This window comes from Ambystoma mexicanum, chromosome 3q, assembly GCF_040938575.1.
Source record: "Ambystoma mexicanum isolate Mex_15411 chromosome 3q, UKY_AmexF1_1, whole genome shotgun sequence".
In the NCBI taxonomy this organism is placed as follows: domain Eukaryota; kingdom Metazoa; phylum Chordata; class Amphibia; order Caudata; family Ambystomatidae; genus Ambystoma; species Ambystoma mexicanum.
Window position 1 is genome coordinate 598,255,722 of NC_090926.1, and position 24,418 is coordinate 598,280,139.

General features: G+C 46.0%; 1 protein-coding gene across 2 annotated transcripts in view; it reads left to right on the forward strand.

Annotated features, from left to right (window-relative positions):
* Positions 1-19,194, forward strand: part of PDE6H (phosphodiesterase 6H) — a 136,350-nt gene extending 117,156 nt beyond the window's left edge. For both annotated transcript variants that reach the window (XM_069654459.1, XM_069654460.1), the window contains exons 3-4: positions 881-921; positions 15,063-19,194. In XM_069654459.1, the coding sequence (XP_069510560.1) occupies positions 881-921; positions 15,063-15,139 (118 nt within the window). In that variant the 3' untranslated portion in view covers positions 15,140-19,194. The remainder of the gene's footprint in view (positions 1-880; positions 922-15,062) is intronic.
* The last annotated feature ends 5,224 nt before the right edge of the window (positions 19,195-24,418 follow it).

Consider the following 24,418-nt stretch of genomic DNA (forward strand, 5'->3'; position numbering starts at 1 on the left):
TGGCTTAAAATCAAAGAGGACATTCAATGTTTCTCATTTTAGCTGGGGGGGGGGGATGAGGGGGACTGAGTCCACCCTCTGAATAAAGTGGGTGGACTCCCCCCAACCCTCCCCCCCGCGTGTACCCTCGACTTGAGCCCTGCTTGGTTCGAGTCAGACTCTTCAGGTGCCACTGATTCCCTGAGCGCCCGGACACTGCTCAGGCACGTGGCCCGCCCCCTTGGCTTTGTGCTGGTCCCAGATCACCAGGGTCTTGACTTTGGCTTTGTCTGCCTCGAGGACTCCTCTGTACCTCCGATCAGCCTCTCCCAGCTGCTGTCACGACACTTCCCCCATTGTTTTGCTTCTTCGGTAAACAACGGACAATCAGAATCGCATATAATTATCTCTACGTGCTGACGTGTGTTTTCACTTTGTTTTATATAATAGTGCTTTTTAGTTACCTTTCTGTACTATGGTCTATGCGACCTCACATGTTATTCTGTCTTTCATTCTACTATTGCACTTTTCCGTCTGTTTTTAAGCACCTTACACCCCGAGAAAGCACATTTGAGCGCAAAACACATTGTCAGCTATGATTATGACGGAATACGTTTCCTTGTACCCTGGATGAGCGGCGCGCCTCCATTTTTCTGTTCATTGTCTTAAAAAGATGTTTCTCGGAGGAGGTTTGGAGCTGGTTAGCTTTTACATCTGGTTTAAATATGCCAGCAACACCAGAACCAATAGCTCCTGTTTGATCAATAGTCAAAATGGAGCAGTGTTTGTGAGGTCTCTTCCGGAGGGTAGGTTGGTTATATACTGTGCCATGTACTTATTGGCTACTAATCCAATATGGGATCTGCTCGACAAATAATGGCCATCTCTCTTTGCTCCCTAGGTTCGGAGATGACATCCCTGGAATGGAGGGGCTGGGCACAGGTAGGTGAGGCATTCATAGCTCTGGTATCAGTGACTTCCTGGGAATTTATTGGAAAGTTGTAATTTGCTCATCAAGGCGACGAGGGTAACGTTTGAGGACTGTGGGGGTATGTTCATTTGCACCAAGAGGTGTTGTAGATATGCTGCTTTCTGCATCACTTCAATTGGATATCATGCCACAGCCTGTGGGGTTGCATTATCATGCTAGGAAATGCACAGTGCACTCAGCAGCCAGACATAAGTCACACGTCAACAAGCATTGGCAATGCCAACCGTTTGGTCTTTTTCATAGGCTTGGGAAAGGTACTTGCCAGGCACTGCCTTAGAGGTATTAACTGCCCATTGATGGTAGCAGGTGCAAAATGGTGCGAGTGCCTGGGCATCTAATAGCAGTTCCTGGCAAAGGCCTAATACTTATGCACAAGGCAAAACCTTTGGCTTTGCCAGTGGTTGTTTTTTAACAGGACTTCAATGAGGGACACGCATAGTGCTTATAAATCAAGTGGCTTAATGCCGACCTGGTTAAGAAATATTTATTACACTAGTAGTGGGTGTACAACTCCAAACAAGTCATAACTCTTAGAAGACTGCTTCACTTCAAGTGCAACGTTTGATGGTAAGGCCTGATTAAAGCAAGCTCAAAGAGTTCCCAGTAGGAGGTGTTTTGGGTGGGGAGGAGCGGGATCTGTGTGGGAATTGCATAGGGACTAGCATGGCCATGGTTAGTCAATGGTTGGTGTGATGAATCCCAGGATTTCGTCACTGCTTCTATAAGGGGAGCCCCTTCCAATGATGCCAGGGAGGTGAGGCCGATAGTCCCCCTGGGGGTGGTACTCAGTAGGTCCATCTCATGGGAGGGGAAACCCTGTATGGGACCAGTGATGACTACTGTGGGAGTACTCCGTATTCACCTAACACCCCATCTCTCGTTCTCCCCGCCTCTCTTCACCCGTACCCTCTTATCCCATATACTTCTGTAGTGTGTAAGAAGTAGAGCGGACTGAGACGAGGAAGAATAGGAATTAATATCATGATCCAAAACAAGAAAGGACTGAGAGGAGGAAGAGGCACAGATCTGCAGGGATCACTCAAAGGAATTTACCTGAACGGCCTAGATTTCCACTGTAGACCTTGATAGGAACGGACATAAAAACTGATAAGGGACGTACCCAAATGTCAGAGGCTCCGGAGAGGAACCGTGAGAGGGACCAAAGCTCGCAGAGGCAGGTGCACGTCCAGGCGGAAAGGCGCTGAAGGGGTGGTCTCCACTGGATCCATGGAGAAAACCGAATTGGGTGTGAAGACACAGAGACGCTGCGGCAAGCCAAGGAGAGCCCCAGAGCGCCGGTGAAGCAGAGAATGACACTGGAAGCCCACAATTGACCAGAGGGCTGCGGCCAAGACCCTTAAGGTATTTGGGTGGTTGAGCCTATGGTTGAGGGTCCCCAAATGGTGAAAGAAACCGAGAGAAGCATAGTGAATGAAACGCTACCAAGATACAGTAACAAGGAGAGTATGGTCTGGGACCCTTACAAGCAAAGGACATACCAAGTAACAAGAAAGTCTATTCTTCTTCGTGGCAGTACTTGGAAGGACGGTGACCCAGGGCTGTCACATAAGAGAAACAATAAAGAGAAATGAGAGAATGATACATACGAAGCCGGCACTTGGCAGGGGAGTAAACCAAGTCTCTATGTGAAATTTGGAAATCATAAAGAAAACTGTGAGAATAATACAGGTTTGGTTTGGTTTGGTTATTTGTATAGCGCAGCCGAACCCTGGGGTAACTGGGCACATTAGACTTGTAGAGCAACATGGGTTACATAAGGTTGCACATGCGAATAACAGAATAACACAGAGCTTGGCAGGCAAGCAGACCAAGTATGTGTTTGGCACTAAGAGACCATATAGCGAAGGAAATCCGGTCTACCAACCAGGGTCAAGGACCCATCAGAGTTTGGATAAGTATCCAAGATAAACTCCTCCTCTTCATCGCGGTGCCTGGTAGGAGGAAACCAGGCCTGCCAACTAGAATCAGGGACCCACTGCAGCTCAAGGAAGCATCCAAGCCACTTTTCTTCATCTCAGTGCCTGGTAGGTGGAAACCAGGCCTGCCAACCAGGACCAGGGACCCACCACAGCTTAGAGAAGCATCCAAGCCACTCTTCATCGTCGCAGTACCTGGTAGCAGGAAACCAGGTCTGCCAACCAGGGTCAGGGACCAATTGCAGATTTGGGACACATCCAAACTCCTCTTCTGTCACCATGCCTGGTGGGAAAAGAATCAGGTCTGCCAATCACAGTCGGGGCCCCAGATACAAGGAAGATGCCTGAGGAGGACTGATTGGGGACAGATACATTTCCCCACCAATTGTTGAACTGTGTTACAAGGAAGGCTGGGGAAGGAAGACATCCCCCAGCAGTTGATAACTGTAGCAGAAGCCTGAGGAAGGCTGAGGAAGAGAGACATTCCCCCAACACTTGAGGAACTGATAAACCCAGAACAGTGTGTTTGTCCTGTGGAAAGGAGTCATTCCTCTGGGCTAGGAAAACCTTCTTTTTATTTAGTTTGAACTTAGAGTGTGAGGGACAGAACTAGGATTCTGCCTTTGGACATTAGGACTTTTGCTTTTGACCTCCTGACCATGACATTATTAATTGTGGTTGAGGCAGGGGAAACCCCTCTAAGAGTTAAGGCGAGAAAGGGGTTTTCCTTTCGTTTTTTCACTTGAAAAAATGCCAACCACTATGAACACGCTGTGTCAGTCTTGCTTCTGCACCCTCACAGTGGGCAGATATCCAAACAATACCTGCAAGCTGTGCGTTCCTCCTCATATGCCATTTCTCCCTATCTTTACGCTGATGCAATAGTTTTGGTTTATAGGTGGTGCAAGCGTCACCTAATAGCTCAAACTAAAAATGGATGCCTACCACTTATTTCTCAATGTCAATAGCTTTCACAATAGGTGTCAAGCAGCTTCCAGGCAGAGTCTTCGAACTTTCATGACCATTTCAAAACTTCTTTTCTGTCACTGCCATAAAGTGTGTAGCTAGCATTAACAACTTACTTCCCCTTTCTGTAAACAATGACTCACTCATAAATTCTTCCCATTCTATGAATGGGGTGGCAGACCATCAAATAGTTCCCACACCTTGCAATTCGGATATAGCAAGGCCATTCTAACTATTATGATAAGCATGGAGTAAGTCTGCATGCATGGGGTTTGCCCCCATGTTTTACTGCATGCACAGAGAGGTCTTTACCAATGCACCACACAACCGTAACTTGACATCATCTCGAAGGATTGCTCAGGTGCAACACACTCGCATTGGAAACGAGAAGATGTGAAGCAACACAGTTTCGATCCCCGGGTCCATGCTTAGAAACCTCTTGGTAATAAGTGTGTTCTAAATAACCAATTACATTTGAAATACGCTGCTGTTTTTTGAAAGATTGTTTGCTTGGATCACACCTAGGGGTTAGTGGTGGCAGAGTTGTTGGTCAGGTCTAGTGGTGGATTTGTGCCATTCAAGATATAGGCCGCTGAAAAGGGTTCAGCAACTCATACATACAATAAAATAACACCCTGTTTTGTAGAAATCACTTGAACCGTGCACAAATCCCATAGTAAACCAACCAGACCATCTTACTGTTATTATAACACGTTGAGCACAAAGTATGATTGCCGCTTTATTTTCCCCTTCCTAAATAGAAGCCAGCAATTGCCAGCATGGGAGCCTTACCAAATCTTATCTGGCTTTTAAACTGAATATCAGGAATGAAAGAAACTTGGGGAAAGCGAATGCAATTATGCCATCTCCTTTTACAGTAATTATTTCACACAGCATGCATATTTATAACCCCTCCCATTTTTATTACCCATCATCTGCACCTCTTAAGGAACAATAGAGCTCCAAAGCTCCAAGTTTATCACCCACTCACTTCTGTGTCTGACACCATAACAACACTTGTAAGGTAGAACATTTGTTGTAATATGGCTTCTTCTGTACAGTTAATGTTTGTGAAAACCCTGGACGGAACAAAACCCTTTCCCTGTGTGGGGTGCATGTCCCTAGAAAGGAGGTGATGGGTCACCTATCTAATAAGGAAAGAAAGGAGGAAGCTGTCCCTGTATCTACAAGGTTTACTATTCCTGTTGATCTTTCACTGGCTACAACAGAGTTCACAAAAAAAGTTACTTAAAAAAAGGGGGACTATAACCCATCTACTTTTATTCCATGAACATTTCATGAGGGATGTATTTCTTTGTGGTGTTGAGTTTGAGGTATGCGCTGCTCCTACAGGTTTGTATCAGGTGGCATTGAGCCGCTTGATCTCTTTGATGGAAGAGATTTTGAGGTACAGTTGAGTATCATCTGTCTATGCCTTGATAGGAATGTTGTAGCTGGCAAGGAGGAGTTCCCATGCGCTCAGTGTAGAGATTGAATATAAAAGCTGAAAGGAGGGATCCTTGTGGCACTCCACAGGTGACAGCTTGTAGGGGTGATATGGATGTCCTGCACTTCCCCCCTCGGCTCTCTCCACACTTCTTGTTACTGCACTTGCACGATCCCAAAGATACAAGGCCTAGTAGGAGCATTTTTGTTTCATCCCTGTCTCCCCTCGACCCCCTCTTTTGTCTTGTTGCGCCTTGAAACACCTTTTGCTGGCTAGGCGCATTATAAATACCCAATACATAAAATGAATAAGTAAATGCATCACTCTGAAATAAATGATGGCAGGCTTTCTAGGTATGAAATCTCACACTGGAGGATGGCCTCACTGATTTTCATGAGCTTGCTTTGTATGTCAATGGGGGCTTGATGATCCACTGTGTCAAAGGCTTTGGGGAGATAGAGGAGTACCAGGGGGAAATTGTGACTATTATTGAGGATGAAGAGAACATTCTCCATCACTTAGACAGAGGCAGCTGGGTTTAAAGCAAAATTGGTTGGTGGTATTTGGTTTTCAATAATGCTTGAAGTTAAGTGTCTCCAGACTTTAGACGATCTCGCCAAGGAAAGGAAGGGGCATGATGCAGCAATAGATGCTGAGGTCATTGGGGGCCAGTGTTGCTTTTTGTGAATGGGGGTATTTGTCTGGTTTTGACCATAGTGGTAAATGTTCCTTGGGCAAGGCATGCATTGATGGATGGAGTGCTTCCATGGGGTGTCTTGAGCATGAAGGCTGGCAGGATGTCATCAGAGTAGGAAGTAGCTTTGTCGGAAGCTTAAGTGTTAATCAGGTCCTCCATGGATAGACTTTTGAAGGTGGTCCATTTCATCATTTTGCACAGTGGCCTGAGTGGAGTGACGTCTATGGTTCGTACATCTTGTTGATGGTGGTGGATTTCTCAATGGAATGAGGAATTGGAGGTTCGAGGAGAGGGTTAATACACTGACTACCTTGAAGAAATCTTTTCTTTAATTGCTGGCATCAACTATTGTCTTCTGGTAGTAAGTAGTTTTCTCTGTGTTTTCCAGTTGTCTGGGGGCAGCCCAGAGTTCCATAAAAATGTATTAGGTCACGTGAGGTTTTGGAGTTGCACCAGGTCTTCTTTTGTTTTCAGAGGACTCATTTGCTGCTATTAAGTGCTTCCATGTTCCTAGGAGGCTGATGGCTTATGCCTGACGAGTCATTGTTTCCCTAGGCTATGTATAGTGTTGGTGGTCTTCAGGGTATTTGTGAGGGCTGCTAGTATGCCACCCGGTGTAATCACCTAACTTGCTGATTGGCCCTTGCCAACAGGTTTTACTTCACACCACCCCCACCATACCAGCTGACATGGAAAAGGGTATTTATAAAACCTGCATTGGTACAGATTGACAGGAGCAGGTTACCCTGAGTCCCCAATGTGTCTGACTGGTAGCTATGATCCCATGACACTGGTGTGCCATTCAACTTAATCAAGTTGCCAAGTCCCAGGCCCTGAGAAAGCCACCAACACTGAGAACTGTCCCTTTGACCTCATACAGGGGATCTGTATTCTTGCAACACAAGATGTGTATCATGACTGCGCCCTACCAATTCCTCTACTTGGGTAATACATTTGTTGAAAATGTACATCGCTGCTAAGAACTAGCGAGAGCTTCCCCCTCATCCTTGTATTGGCCAAGGCGAATCACCAACATTAATTGCACTACACAGCAATAGTGCCTTCATGCCCATGTCTACCACTCACGGCTCAGGGAGGGTACCATAGACTGGACCGAGTGAGCAATGCAACTTTCAGGTCATCTTTCAGAAAGGGTTACCAGTGATGTTAGCAGTGATGTTATCGCTGGTGACAACAATGGAATCGTACCAAAATATCGCCCTCACAATTATGACGGTTGAAAATGCTGACTTTTTTTCTTTGACCCCCCCCCCCTTACACCACTTATATATGTGCGGGGGTATAGAATATAATATTAATCTGGGGGGGGGGGGCTGTGGGGTGTCTCCCCCCGCATACATATGTAGTGTAAAGGGGTTTAAAAAAAAAGATGGCATTTTCGGCCGTCGCAATAATCACATAGATCCGAGGGAGACTCGACATTTTTTTTTAAGGCACTGAACACTCACCCCAACTTATTTTAGAACTGGTATAATTATATAAACAAACTCCAGTCCTAGAATATTTCAGGATAGTGTTGGATAGTGCCTTTAAAAAAAATATTGTGTCACCCTCGATGTTTTGGCCAGCGATAATATCATTGGATACCTTCAGAAAGGAGCAACTGAGCTTATGCCATGTGTAGCTGAAGCCTGGCATGGTTCTTTAAATCTAATGACACTCACTGGTCTGGCTTACTGGTCATACCTTGAAGTACACCTCAATCACTCTTTCATGGGGTTCCTATCGTCTGTCCCTTCAGATGCTTCGCGTCTTCCACTCCGGCAGAAGCGCTAAGTGTCCGTTTGATGATCTTCACTGATGCACCCAGATGGTATCTGCAATTAGGAGTACCCCTGGTGGGCTCACCACTTCCTCCTTTCCCTGGAGCCAGACCATGGCTGGCTCCGAAAACACATAAGATGGGAGTTGTCCAGCGCAGGCCCTTTCCATGCTCCTTTTTGCTTCATCCGGGCGACCTCTCTCTCTGCCCTGAGGGTCACCATGTGGACCACTTACATCTGCATTTCTGGTGATCCACACTTATGCACAAAGGTATGCAACATTCATGCTCTCCAAAACCGTTCATTCTGGTGGCATAGAACTACCCACGGGGCGTTGAGGGGGCGAAAGGGGTGAGGCCAGAAGCTGATGCGGGACACCCATTGCTGGCTCCACTCCCGCTCTCCTGTCATCCCATAACCTGCGCACACTTACATGGCTTACTCAGGGTCCCCTCGCCTTCCCCCAGAAAACTCATCTCAGTTCTTTGGTTTCCCTCATCTCCAATCACCCTTTTTCCAGTGGTCATTCCAGCCGGATGCCCTGTGGCAGGCAGCTGGGGGTGACCTGCTTGTTGCACACAACCTCTGGCATTCCAAGACCTGGAAATGAATTCTTAGCAAAAGAAATGGCAGCCACGTATTTATAGATCTTTAGTTTCTTCTTAATGTAGCCCCCAGACCAGTTAGGGTCCTGCTAGGAGGGTTGCATTGCTCATCCCCCGAGGAAACGGTAAGTAAATATATAGACACAAGGTGACAAAATAATTTGGAATGTAGTCATGTAATGTGTTTTAAGGGGTCTTACCTAGTCACCATGGACTTTGCCATGCAACCCCCCGCCACCCCCACCTTCATCCCCCGGTGCTAAATAGAATTATGAGGAGGAGAGACAATAAGCAAGTCTCTCCTCCCCTGCAGAATGGATTGGGGAGGGGGAGAGACTTGGAATCCAGAACAAGCAACCATTGGACATAACGGTTGGGAGGAGATGGAGGAGGAGCATGGAGATGAGGACATTCCTTGGGGGGCCTTGGCCTCGAGCGGCACCCTTGGGGCTCCATTAACTTGACAATGCTTGGCCGCCTATGCCTGGAGCAGCCTGGCATTACCACAAGTCCAGGGCTGAGTGCCCAGTGCATCCCGGACGTCCATGTGGCCTGCACGCATGTCGGCCCACCTGGGGGCCAGCCTGGGTGGGCCCAGAAGAAGAATGCCCTGGGCTTTGTGTGGGGTGCGTGATAGGTAAAGAACACGACCACCCAGCCCAGACCAGACCACAGGAGTGGTTGCCTGGACCAAGTGGCACTGCCTGAGGTATGTCAGGTCAGACCAATCAGGGCAGGCCCAGAAGATCATCACTCCGGGGCTGTGTATGCCAGCAGTAGGCTCGGAGCCAAACGGAGTGACGCCAGTGACACTGGCCCGCCCATTGACAGGTGGGCAGACTGGCAAAGACCCTGAAATCCTGGGTTGTGTCTTCGTGGTGGCCTGGGTGCAGATCTGTCCCGGGCGCAGGAGTTGTCGGCCGTGGCAAATCACGGACAGGCCTGTAGTGGGGACCCGCCCCCAGGGCATGGGCTGCCACAAAAAGGAAAGGATCACAAGGTGCACCTCATTAAAAAGGAAATAGATCTGGGCCCCACACAGTGGTGAAAGAGGCAGTGCTCCACGCGGGCATAGGGCACTACTAGCGCCAAGGCAGCACCTCGGGCAGACCAGCCCCTCCAAAGCATCATGGAGAGCCCGGCCCCGTGCCTATAGGAAACCACCCTTCCAAGGGATTGCGTGTGGCCAAATCGCAACTAGAGAGGCCACTTAGGCTGTGGCTGACTGCAGCAGCCACAGCTCTGTATCTTATGTGCATGTACATTTTTTCATTAATATAATTGCATATTTATTTAAGTATATGTTGATTTATTTTTGTATCTGTATATAGATGATAAAGAATGTTAAGTTGGGGCACTGGTAAGGAGTTTGGGTTAGAATGGTGTTGGGAGTAAAGTGCTTTAGCAGGAGAGGATGGGTCGAAATGGCAGCCTGCCGGAAGTTGCTTAGAGAGGGGGGATATCCCCTGGGATTATTCTCTGGTCCCAACTCCAGGTTTGGTAGCTGGGCAGGTAAGAGGGGAGTGGACTGTCCTGTCACTTCATCATGCAGTTCCCTCCATGGCTCCTTTCAGAGGGGGTGAGCTGGCAGCACTTAGTACTATAAGGAGATCCCCACCAGGGGAAGCCACCTAAAGATGTTTAAGAGTTAGTAGCATTAAAGTTTATAGGCTATGGTTAATATCAAAAAAGGGGTCCCTGTTGAAACTTCAAAAAATCCACCTTGTTGTCTGGTATCTCACATGGAATAGTTATGACTGTATATAGTGGGTAAAAACTCCTGTTGTGTCCAAGGGGAATAGCATTCTACTATTTGGGTTGCCTAGCGCCCCTCACATTGCAGCTGGTCTGTGGGGAGGAGGGTGGTAAATGCCCCCCCCCCCGGCCTGGGGGTAAGGAGTGTTCACAAGCCACCAGGACAGGGCAAGAAACACCAGGGCTACACTACACTGACTCCCACCTCCACAAAACAACTCAGACAAAGTGTTCCAGTTACATATATAAACCTCACTGCAGAGCTATCACATCTATTAACCCTGAAAGTTGCCAGGTTATCTGGTAACCCTGGGAATAACTTAAGATTGTACTGACCCAGGGGCTAAACCATCCTAGTTCCTGCACCAGGGTCCTAATAGGGAAGTGATGTGGATAATGACGCCATCAATGAGTGGTTTGATTGGGATGTCTTTGAAGGAGTGGAATATTTGCTTGATAGGCTTATGTGGTTTGTGGTTGGTTGGGGAATCATGGCCGTTGGTGAAAGGAATGCCAAAGCAACCAGACCAATTAAGCACTATAGGTGTGTTGTAATGGAGGGTCTGCATGGCAATGATGAGGAGATCTAGGATGTTGCCTTGGTAGTGGGTTGGGCTGGCTGTGTGCTGGGTGAGGTTCAGTGATTCTAGAAGACATAGCAGTGCCTCCTTCATATTCTTGCTGGCCCTGCTGCCTGGGATCTAGATGTCCCTAAGGAAGATGTTGTTAGCTCATATGAGGGACATTTTGAGGACCAGATCTGCAGAAACTTCAATGGAGGAGGAGTTGGGTTTCAGTGGTCTGTAGATTAGGTTTTTCCAATGGTTATTCCAGCCAGATGCACTGTGGCAGGTAGCTGGGGGCGACCTGATTCCTGCTCACATCTTCCTGCATTCTGAATGCTCCTATTGTGCGGAAAAACCAATGCCTTCCATTTCAAAGCACCTGAAGATGAATTGTTAGCAAAAGAAATAGCAGCATCAGATTTATATATCTTTAGTGTCTTCTTAATGTAGCTCATAGACCAGTGAGGGTCCAGCTACGAGGGATGCATTTCTCAACCCCTGAGGGAACGTTAAGTAACTAAACAGACACAGAGTCCCCTAAGGGAAAGCTAAATAGATAAACAGAGTCCAAGGTCACAAAATAATTTTATTTGAAACGTATATATGTTGTGTTTTAACAGGTCTTACCAGGTCACCATGGACACTGCCATCCAGTCCCCAAACTGGAGCTGGATAGACTTATGAAGACGTGAGACAATAAACAGGTCTCCCCTCCCCTGAGGAATGGATTGGGGAGGAGAGAGACCTGGAACTCAGAACAAGCAACCGTTGGACATAATGGTTGGGAGGAGATGGAGGAGTAGGAAGAGGAGGACATACCTTGGGGTCCTTGGGCTCGAGCGGCACCCTTTGGGCTCCAGTAACTTGAAAATGCTATGCCCCATATGTCTGGAGCAGTCTGGCATTAACCACGAGTCCAGGGCTGAGTGCCGGGTGCATCCCGGGTATCCATGAGGCCTGCAGGCATGTTGGTCCACCTAGGGGCCAGCCTGGGTGGGCCCAGAAGAAGAAAGTCCTACATGTTGATTTATATATGTACCTGTATGTAGATGATAAGGAATGTTAAGTTGGGGCATTGGTAACGAATATGGGTTAGGATAGGATTGGGAGTTAAGTGCCCTGCCGTGAGATGGTGGGTAGAGGGACAGCCCACCGGGATCATTCTCTGATCTCACCTCCAGTTGGGTAGCCAGCCAGGTAGGAGGGGACTGTCCTGTCAGTTCATCAAGTGGGTTCCTCCATGACCCCTTTGAGGAGGGAGCTGGTGGGATATTCCACTATAAGGAGATTCACGTCAGGGAAAGCAAACTAAATTACTTTAAGAGTAAGTAGTATTAAAGTTTATAGTTTGTCGCTATTATTAAAAAAAAAGGGTCCCTATTGAAACTTCAAAAAATTCCCCTTGTTTGGTATCTCATATCGGATGATTATACCTGCAAATATTGGGTAAGTACTTAGGAGGTAGGCCATCTCCTGTTGTACATAAGGGGAAAACATTCTACTTTTCAGGTTGCCTAGTACCCCACACAATGCAGCTGGTCTGTGGGGAGGGGTGTGGTAAGTGGTCCCTCCCTGGCTTGGGGGTATGGAGCACCCACTGTACCAGCCACCCAAAGCCTCTCCCCGGGTGGTGGAATTCTTTTTATTTTTTTTATGTGAAAGCAACAGAGAGCCGCCCTCTGTTACTTCCCTGGGCCCCCACCCTGCCCAAACTCCCCAAACCAAACAAAACCTCTCCCTCACCCCATCCCTCCCTCCACACTTACCTGGGGGACCAGAGCTTTAAGCTCCAGTCCACCGCAACTCCCTCTATGGCCGCCATAGAAATGGAAAAGAGACTTAGTCCTTTTCCCTCTGGTGGCTGGCATTTTTTTCTTTTCTTTTTTTTCCAACTCAGGAGATTGGCTCTGTAAGCAGCACAAATCCCTCGAGGTGAAAAAAAGGAAGCCATTCATACCGGGAGGAACCACAGGGTTCGAAATACTTTCACGCTTTTCTCTGACCTACCATGGCTCGGGCTGGCGGGCTGTTACCGGCCATGTCCAGCCCCTCCTCAACCCCGCCATGGCGTGAAAGCCATATTCCATGGCCTAGTATTGCGCCCGGGTACTGTGTGTTTCTCGAGGTAGGAAGAGAGCAGTGTTTAGTTTGAATTACACTGAATCACACTGCTTGTAAAATAAAACGGTACAATCAGAAACAACTGTTAAATAACACACAAAATACAAATTCCAACATGCCCCATTCCATTCGGAGATGCTAGACCAGTTCTGGTTGTAGCCCGGGTTTCACTATTATAAACTCAAGCCTACAAGTTCCAGAAAACAAAGTGGACTGGAGTACCATTTCTCAAATGGGAAGGGGCACTTTGGTATGAATAGAGGTATTCTGGAGATGTGGAGGTATTTTTCATGTTGGATCATACTTGGCACTATAGCGCAAACCAGTGATGGATCATTATTTTCATGGAAGTGTTCTCTGGAAGAGTTAGGGCACAGTCATTCATTCACTTTATTATTTGTTCTAGCGCCTTTCACCATAATAACGGTCCCAATGCGCTTTTGGTTGAACGCCCTCGGAGGAAGCGAAGTCCGAAGTAATCCAAAGAAATTTGGAAAAGTTTGGGAGGAGCTATTATGCGGGTGTGCATTTCAGCCATTTAAATTTATGGGAGGGTGGCCATGACCCTGGTAGACACCCATGTCTAAAAGGAGTGTGTATGGACACAGCAGAAGAATACTATGGACAAATGGGGGGATTGTGTTTAAGGCGATATAGAGTTATGTGGTAAGCTACAGTTCACATTTTTGTGGTTAAAAGTAGCTTCATTCTTATGGCAAATGTGTGGTGCAATAGTGATTGTGTTGTATGCGTCTGAAGGGTGTGTGGAGTGAAGCTGTGCCTTCCACTAAGTTGTGAAGGTGCAGTGTGCGAGGCGAGAAAGGGGTTAGCTGTACAAGCAACAATGAACGATTCCTCGTTCTTTCTATGAACATGGAGAATTGCTGTGTTTTACGGGCAAATTAAGTGCTTGATGAATGTATAATATTCTCCCTCAGGCGGGTTCTTTACGCAGGAGAGGTTGCTCCCCTAGTTCCTTCTGGTGCAAAAACAAGGATCCTGTTTCCTGATTACATACAGAGGCCTGGCCCCATATCTAGTGCTTTAGAGTTTTCTGCCATGCAAACCATGGGCGATTGGTCCGAGGTCCCTAGTTGTCCTCTTACAGCACAATCAGCATAATTTCCCAAGGCGAATTTTAAGTGTGATGCATTACCACCCTCGAAGCTGATATGGGTGCAATATCAGGGTTCGTTCCAGGTGCAAGTTGCTGGAGTGACTGCCTGAGTCCTCCATGTGTGCTAGGAAGGAGGATGGCAGAACGGGCTGTTTAGGCAGAAGAAGCTAGTGACTGAGGTGGGCAGGCACGGTAGAGTGTGGGCTTGGGGGGTACTGCTGACTGAGGTAGGTGAGCGTGCAAGGGGTGTGGGGGGACGATCAAGAGGGCAGGGGGAACAGCCAAATTTTGAGAGCTTTCATGACGAGGCACACACTGGTGTGAATACCTGGAAATATCATGGCAATAGGTGCAATGTGATAGCAATACGTTAGATATGACGTGAGCACCAGAGAAAATGATGGTAACACCTGGGCACATGAAAATAGCTGCTAATACTAAATACCTATGTAATAGCTATAAACAAGTGAAAATGATTGTCAATTGTCAGTATTTGATATACACTGTGCTCTTTCACTTACAACCATTTCTGTTTGCTTTTTGAGTTCAAACATTGGGTCTCATTATAAATTTGGCAGTAATTTCACTGGATTACGAGTGGTGGTAAGGTAGTGTTCATTCCGATTTTTGGAGTCCGTAGGGTTCCATGTGGGTTTTGTGGAATATACTGCTGGCAGTCATTATTGACGTGGTAAATCCGAGGATATTTGGAGGTCAAGTGAAGGATTGCTAGAGGTAAATCCTCTGCTTTATCTCCTATCTCAGAATTTGGTGGTGCAGTCAAATTGTACTAAATTCCATTACAATCAAAAAGGGTGGTGGTAAAAATGAACCAGTGGCCCGGCTGTAAAGACACTGAAAGTTTGTGAGTTTAGGTTTTTCTTCTGACATCTCATGTGATATTGCTGACGGCACCTCATTGTCAAACCATTAGTTACCAATGAAGGGATTTGGTTGCTTGAATTACACACACCCTGCACCTCCTGTAGTCCAGTTATCAATTCTCCTTCAGTGTGGAATACCTGTAGTCTTCTGTGAGGTGATGCAAGAGTTGTCTGGTTCCAGCCTCTGACTCTCTCTGTCGCTTGCTCTTTTAGACATCACCGTCATCTGCCCCTGGGAGGCGTTCAGTCACTTGGAGCTTCACGAGCTTGCCCAGTTTGGAATCATCTAGTGATACGTTGGAACCGTCGCTGGTCGCGCCCTCAGAAGAGATCATCTTCAAGTCACTACTGCTTATGTTTTATGCCCCACCTATGCATTAGGATGTTCATGGTCGAAAGGCCTTTAGTTTGTTGTGATGTATTTGCTTGTATCAAAGTATAGGGTAAAACAGGACGCAATAAAAAGCGCTTTTCCAGGGGTCATAAAATGGGAACCGTTTCTGTCTGATATGCCCTTTCTAGTATGAAGGTACACAATCTGTTGAGGCAGGTTCCAATCCATTCATTTCTTGTGTTAATTGTGCACACCCAGATTGGTGGTTCAATTTTCCATGAGCCTTTTGTTAAGATATACTTCAATGAAAAAAGCTGTTCACATTACTTACATCAATGGCATTCAAATGTTTTACTTCTTAAATATAAAAGGGTAGTAACTCAGATGGAAATGTAAGTGTGTTACAGTCTACTGGCCTATCACCTCAGTCTGCACACTATATAATCTTCTAATTGCCTGGATGTGTTGGAGATTTCCAGTGGAACGCCTTATACCCACAATGAAACACTTGTGTATGAGCGCGATATAAATAAAATATCATATCATATCATATCACAATTAAGAGCTATGGTTGGTGGAGGTGCCAGTGTCGCTGACAGTGTAAAAGGTCATACATTTCACATATATGAGCACTTCCTAAATAGTCATCAGAAGACATACCATCATCAGAACCCAGCCCCATTCTATAATGATGAATCTGCTCTCATCCTAGGCCAAAATTAGCATGGTCCACAGAGAGCATACCAAAGACCCCTGAATGGACCATACAGTGCAGCCCATCAACTTTATTCTGGATGTCCATAGAGTGTAAACCAAAGAGTTCACCTGCAGGTGGTTCAAAGACGCAGATCAATGGCAGCTCCCACTGGTCTAACATACATCTCAAACCACAGCAAGTTCTTAATGGAGGGAAAGCCAGCGCATGCCAACGGATGCTTACCTGAATGTTTCTTAGAATGGAGATGAATGACACGGGCTCCTGAGCTGAGACCAAAGACGGCATAGCCTAGTGCTTCCTAGAGTACAGATCAAAGCTCTACCACTGGTCCACACACAGCGAACCACGCACAACTCCTGGGGAGGGCCAAACGGTGTGCCGACCAAAGAAAGCAGACTCTGGCATTCCAAAGGGGCAACTCAATGGCAGGGATCTGCTCCTGGGGTTCCTTAGAGTGCTGGCCAAAGAACTCTACCTCAAGTAGTTTATAGAATGAATGCCAAAATAACCTGCTGGTGGGATGTAAATGGCAGTCAAAATACTACTTCTCTTGGTATCGCATCTACATCCCAGAAGGAACAGAGTTCCTTCTGATGGCCCATGGAGCCCACACATGTCTTTCCAACAGTCCATACAGAGCAGAAGATACGTATCTCCTGCCAGTCCATAGGGAGCACACAGATAACAGCACCTTCAGGTGGCCCACAGATGCAGATCAATCATAGTGTTGCCTGATGATTGTTAGAGTATGGACCAAAGTCCCCACACCCTGGTGTAGACCATTGCTCGCAGACCACCGATGGATCCGCATGGTGGCCATAGGACGCAAGGCCCAGGTCCCCAAGGAGGAAAGATAAAAGTCCTCCTGGTGGTTCATAGACGACAAATGAATGACTGCTCCTTCATGTGTGCCATACAGTGCTGACAAATGGAAGCTTTCTTATGCCATCCATCGAGTCATACCATGACGTTTGCCACAGGTTTCCAGAGATTGCAGCCCTCTCTATTACTTGCCAGAGGTTTAGTTGAGCATGAGACACCACATGCAGTGCTGGACTTCGAGAGCCCCTTTTTGTCGTCGTGACCTCGTTCCATCTATCCATCTGGTGTTAGTCTAATGCTAGTGTTAGTTTTTCTAAGGCAACTAACAGCAACATAACACAATGCTTCAAGTGTTCTCTGTGGGGCTGCCAGTGATTGATCACTAGGTAACATCTGATCAGGAACCATTTAACCCAGGTGGCGATGAATTCATTCCAGTTGGATATTCATATATGAAATTGTGGAACACAGAGTTCACACCTCAACAGCTCCTCTCAGTGGTGCATACAGATGAGCGCAAACCGAAGAGTGACTCCTGGTGGTCCATAGAGTGCAAATCAAAGACAGTGACTCCTGGTGGTCCATAGAGTGCAAATCAAAGACAGTGACTCCTGGTGGTCCATAGAGTGCAAATCAAAGACAGTGACTCCTGGTGGTCCATAGAGTGCAAATCAAAGACAGTGACTCCTGGTGGTGCATAGAGTGCAAATCAAAGACAGTTACTCCTGGTGGTGCACATAGTGCAAATCAAAGACAGTGACTCCTGGCCGTCCCTAGAATGCAAATCAAAACAGTGACTCCTGGTGGTGCATAGAGTGCAAATCAAAGACAGTGACTCCTGGTGGTGCGTAGAGTGAAACCATAACACAGCTTCTTCTGGTGTTCTGTAGAGGGCAGGCCATGCCTTAGAAGGAACATGTTTGGTGGACCCTAAAGTACAGAAGATTCCCTCGAGCGTTCACGATGTGCACCCTTTGTGCTGATGCTCTAGATCAGTAGCTCAGATTAGGATGGGCCAGCACTATTCAATGCTCTGAACTATCCTAACTGCTCTAGAAAGTCTGCTGTCTCGTTTTAGATCCCATCCTCGGTTGTTTGTGGACTCCTCCTGCCGAGTGCACCAGTCACATGGATATAAAGGCAAAGTGTTCTTGTTCGTTGTTTCGGGGAAATGATACACTCTAGAGAGGATGTCCTAAAATGAACACATATAAAAATGAAAGTAATCTCTCCTTTACACACTCAAGTGATTTTACTATAAAACTATTCTTACATAACCATCTCTGAAAAATGCAGCCATCTGATTCTAAGTATTTAAATGTAAGCTTATCATAAGCTGCATTCACCATCATAGAGATCCCCTGCATTACATCAAAGCAAAGAAATCACTTCACACGTTGTTTTCATGCTGTATCACTCCTGCATAAGGCGCCGTTTCAATCATTTGCATGAAAGAAATGGTGTCAATCAAACATTGCCCAAAAAAAGTTGAAACGTGGAAAAGATGGCATCGAAAATTCATAAATCAAAATTGGACCAAACCTACAAAGGAAATTCTGAATACTATACGATTCTAATATATTATGTCACAAAACCGAACCAGAGCTTGATGTGATGAATACCTTCACTTACTTGAAAGGTCCATATTGCATGTGGCAGTCTGAAAGGATAATTTGGCAATGATCGTATTAGGGATAGCAATTCCTTCTTATCCTCATGGTGATTGGAATGGCAACGGTTTGTAATCTTTCTTTGCATAAGAGACCACTCCAATACTACAGTTCAGACTCAGTACACGTTCTTCTTCAATGTGTGTGTTTCTTGTCACATTTGCTTCGTTTCATCACTTAATGTGCAGCTCGCAAACCGTACTTCGCATTTTCTGGATGATGTAAAGGAAATGCTGCAGTTCCCAGTTCGTGCATTTTGTAGAAGCTTACCATTGTTTATGTTACATAAAGGGAGATCACACACACAGAGTAATCAATTCAGAGTTGTTTTATTAGCCTCCTATGTATACAATATTGATAAACGCAGTGAAATGGAAACTGTACATGGAAAGAAAAGAGAAACACGTTTTCCTAGGTAATTTGCAAGCCACACGGCCCCATTAGAACATGTTTTAATGGAGGGATTGCAGGTTGGAATCCGGACACAACCAGAAGCTGTGTGTACACACTTCTCAGTCCAAAACAGTCACTTTTGAGCTTGGCTAGTTCTGGGCCAAAGCCCCAAATTAAATCTTAATCTCTAGGCAGCTTGAAAGGAATTTGCCTATAGCTGCCTCTTTTGTTTGGCCATTCGGTTTCTAGGCTAAAACTCTTTAGAAAAGGGCCACGTGAGGTAGGGTCATGCACTTATGTCCATGGCAGGGTTATCATTGTAGCCACATTACGATGGATGCTTAGCCTATTCCTAACCACTGTATATTGGATGTTAAGTACTTGTGCATAAAAGATTCATGATCATGATTGCTTGTTGAGTCATCTTTCTCCCCTGAATATTGCATTGCTGAAAAACGTCCTTGTAACTGCGGAACGTGTTGTGTGTGAAGTGGAATATGTTGCTGGCATTCTTGTACACGGGAATGTCCCATGAAATCTTCGTATTTTGAAATTCATCAATAATTTGAATTTCAGTTCAGCACACATTCCATACAGTCATCCCTATGTGAACAGATGGACGCTTTTTGTGAAATTGTTGCTTCCACCCCCATTGTAATGGGAAGTATTCTTCTCAATGTGGCATGAACATGTGAAGCTTTACACAAAAAGTCCAATATATTATAAATGAGTACTGGATTAAGTACACACCATAGTGTTATATCACACAAAGACGTGGGTCTTATGCTTGCACTCATCCTCTAATGACACAGGAGCTCCTGCATTCCTTTATGTGCCCCCCTTTCCTCCACTCCTTGCTCCTGGTCAGTATGAGTGCAGCTCAGCCTCAAGAGTGCTGTGTCCATGTTCTATGCACTCAAGATCTTGTGCCCCATTGACGATTCTTTGGTCCGTCACCTGTAAGATTCCGTAATGTGGACCCCAATTAATCTCCTTGTTTATGAGTAAAATAGACGTTATGACTAACCTTCACGGTAATGGAACGGGAACGAACCGCCATATGAGAGAAATTTCCTAAATGTACAAAAGGGGAGAAGAGGGTTAATAAATAAGGATTCCGAGTGGAAGGCAAGGTAGGCTAGGGTGTAGAAGGATCGGATTTACGCAGCATGGTGTCTGGTAGCAGTAGCAACGCGTAGTTGGAAAATCTTCTGGGACTGATAATCTGCTTCCTGGTAAGAGGGAGGAGCTACCGTCTCCGACCTCGGGTAAATGCCTAGAACGCTGCACAATTGTAGAGGCGCCATCTTGGAATGGATAGCGGCTGTGTGACTCCAGCGTTTCCATAGTGACCACCCACGGCGGCATCTCTGACCCATAACAGTACTCTGGTGAGGGGACTTTGAGGAGGGGGATCTTGCCTCTGGTTGTCCAATTGGAGCCCACCAAAGTTCTGAGAGGACTCGTTCACATGAAGATGATGCACTGCAAAATGGTCAGAGATTCTAGTATTTTGGCGGCTTTCAGCCCAAGAAGGTCACATGTGGTGGGATGGCTTGTCTAGCAGGTCGTCTTATTGCTTGTTGGCCCCACCAGCCAAAGGGAAGGAGTCCTCCACTTCGTCACCATGACAAGGAACTGGAGACCGGGTCCACCTCTACTTAACCCTGAAAGAATCCAGCTGCATCTTCTTCATCACTCCTCAGGTACTGTGGGACGCATGGTAGTACTACCTCAAGTCATTAAGTCACACCTGTGCTGCTGGAGTGGTGATTCCGGTATTTGGGTGTTCACCCATACCATTTGCCCAGGCCTAACTCTTTTGCAACTATACAGAAGACTTTACCCAAGGTCCCAGAAACACTTTTGACCCACAAAAGAATCCTACATACTTGTAACTGAAGAATCCTCAGGAACGTTGTCTTTTCTGCTGCTGTGCCTTACCCGTCTTCCCTCCAATCTGACTTTGAAGAACACCTACCAAGATAGGGATGGACTGCTGAAGCCTTAAGGCCACTGCAGAGTATTACACGTCTTCGAAATTATTGAACTGCTATTGCTGGTGCTGAATAACCCTTTTATTTTCGAAAACAGAACATTTTATGAGTTTGTATAACACGTGATTTTACTTACCACTGAACTGTGTTCATGATCTGTAAAATACCCTACTATTGGTTTACTCACCTGAAGTATTGCTTGTGTTTCCTTTTGTGTTAATTGGTTAAAATAACACTTAGTTACTTAAATATAACATTCTTTTGCATATACATTTGTGGCAGAAGTTCTTTGGGCCTATGTATTTACAGAGTTCATTGTACTGAGCTAGAGCTCACATCCTCCTCCTAAGATAAGCCTGGCTGCACCACCATTCTACCAAACCTTTGAGAAGTGCAGCCTTATACTAAGAGTTGGGGCCTGTATACCAAGGCGACCTGTATACCAAGGGATAGTTTTACAAAGTCTCACCTTTGGTAGACTTTAGGAAAACTCCCCTAACAGCCCGTTTTAAGGCTTTTGTAGTAGTCTAGACAGGAAATGATTATGGCAACAGTCGTCTGCATTCTTTGATTCAAGTTAAGGAGTGGTAGTATTTGCCTGAGCATATGGACGTAGAAGTACGTTTTGTTAGAGATCGCCTATATCTGCTGTGAGAGGTGGGTGCTGTCACGCACGGTCACAAGGATTTTCACAGTGCTAGAAAGAGAATGAGAGGGGACCAGTGTAGGGATGGAAATGACTCTGTCCCACCCCCACAGGCGCTTTAGAGTAACGTGTATCCCATAAACAGCTGCGCGATATGCTAGGGGGGAAAGTGCCGTGTTAAGGAAACTCAGCACGGGTGCAATATCACTGGTATTATAGATGCATAGACTTAGTGCGCACATATAAAGAGATGTCATTTTATAGTTATGGAAGACACATGCAGCCCTACATGGCTGTGCAGTAAACGTAGGCCGGACAGAGAAACATGAAGAGGCCCAAAAAATGAGGACAGATGAGCCTACGCTGCTAATTCCCACAGAAACTTACCCTTGTTCCCTGACTGTTGCAATTATTTAGTATCGCAGTGAGGAATGCGCTCTGCAAGGCCATGAGACAACACCAGGCTCCTCAAAGTTCCCATTCATTACAACCAGGCCAACAGCAGACCTCTAACCCCCACCCAGCCCACCAGGGATGATAGTAGCCACCACTGACCCAGTCCAAGAATCCCTGCATTCCACGATAGTGAGTGACCCCAGTCTGCCAGCGGTAACATAAATGGACATAAAATAGCTGAACATGCATGACCATGTCACCTCATCCCATAAATACACCCTTTGTAGTACGAGGTACAAGGGGGGATACATTATAAATCAAAATGAGGATGGAAACCTTGGGTGCAAGGAGTGCGATATAGACAGAGCACAGAATGTGTGAGTCAGCATGATTATATTCCTTCCCTCCCCCTGGTGCCAGTTCATGAGCCTCCCAGGTGCATGCCATAATGATGTAGTAGTAGCATTAGCTCACAGGAGTAACTTTGGAACAGTAACATGTGAAGCGCCTGACCTTCAATCCTGTGTAATCTCTTTTGTTTGTTAAGCTCCTGTACCCCATGCAATTAGAAACAGAAACTCTTGGTTCTGAACGCACGGCTGGAAGTTAAGGAACTACAGCTCCCATACTTCCTGTAGTCCTCTGCATGTTAAATTTGGAATGCAGGCGCGACCGTGCCTGGTGTGAACGGGCCGGTTTGTGCAGGTTCGTTCAAGGGAGGGCAGGTGGGTCCTCTACGCTGCGCCTTCAGCCCTGTGTAGGTGTTATCACAATTTCATAAAGCATTGCATCAAATTTGATGACTTACTCAGGTAACATGTCACGCAACGATCTTATCAGGCGCATTCAGCTAAACCACCAAATTAGGCTGCAAGCTGAAATGCGCGATCGTGCACCAGACTCCTCTTCCACATCAGATAGACCGCATGCTAATGAACTCATGGCGGAGTCTCCTCGATCAGTGACGGGTCAGAGTGAGACCGTCACAACAGAGACTGCGAAGGACGCCGCCAATGACCTAAACATTTCTGAGGTAGCGAATGGCTACCCGAGTACAAGTACATTATTGAAAACAGTGTTATTAAACACCCGTTCACTAGCCGGTCATGCTACAGAGGTAGCAGACTATAAATTGTCGGTCGACGTGGACATAATGCTTTTGACTGAGACTTGGTTGAATGAGGCCAATTTACACTCCTTACAACTGGCCACGCCTTTGGGTTACAGAGTCCTGCATTCAGACCGGGTTGGACAAAAGGGCGGGGGGTAGCTGTAATTTTCAGAGATAATCTTAATTTCTTTGTATCCAGTATATCGATACTTGATGCTTGTGAGGGCCTATTTGTTAAACTTCACTTGAGCCCTTCAACTACCTTTAGTCTCCTTATTCTCTACCATCCCCCAGCCCCTTTTCTAGATTTCCGGGAACAGCTCCTGGTTTTTCTTGACTTTCATATAAAGCCACAGACTCCACTCATAGTAGCAGGAGATTTTAACCTGTGGGCTAATGATTCTACTGACTCAGAGGCAGGAAATCTGTTGAACATTCTGGAGAGTTTAGGCTTTAAACAATGTGTCACCGTCCCCACTCACCAAGGAGGTAACACATTGGAATGGATACTGTCCAAAAATCAAATGATCTCACCAATGAATGTCGAAGATTGTTGCTGGTCTGACCACTACTTCATTTCCTTCTCGATTGTTATGGAAAGAGTATGCGCTCGTTTAAAACCTACCTTAACCAGATGTACTCGTAAGGTCTCTTACGAGGCTTTTACATCCATTATCTCCTCTCAACTCTTGGTTATTGAGGATAATGGCGCATTGGAAACTTACACTGCTCAACTATGTAATATCTTAAATCTTGCCTTCGATAAGTTAGCTCCTCTTAAATCTTGTTTAATCTAGTGCCAGGCAGTGGTTTTCTTCAGGTGTACTGGCAGCTAGACAGCTCAAACAAGCTGCTGAAAGAGGATGGCAGAAGTTTCCAACCAAAAACCCCTTGGCTCTATGTAAAGAGGCAGCCAAGCACTACAAAGATGTTATCCTGGGAGCAAAAAAAGCTAAAATGGAGGAGTGCATTCTGTGAGCTAAATCTAGCACCAGAGAGCTGTTTAACATTCTGAGTGATCTTAAGGGGTAAACCCAGGAATCTCAGTTATGATGCATGGTGTCAGAAAATCCACAATAGCTTTGTGCAAAATGTTAAACAACACCAAGAGATCATACCAACAAATCCTCATATTAATCATGCAGCTGGTGCAGAAGCTACGACCATTAGCAATGAGGAGAATAGTGACGCTGATGTCTTCTCGTTTAAGCAGGTTACAGTGAAGGAAATATCGTCAATTGTTGAGAACTTCAAACCCACCTCATGTATGCGTGACATATTCCCTGCATCAATGTTTAAAAAATATTTCCCCAGCATTGTCGCCTCAGTGACATCACTTATTAATCGTTCCTTCCAGGAAGATAAAGTTGCTGAATGTATCAAGGAAGCTTTGATCACCCCTGAACTGAAAAAGGAAGGTTTAGATCTGCAGATACCTCTGAACTATCACCCCATAACTAATGTCTCCTTCCTCCTAAAGGT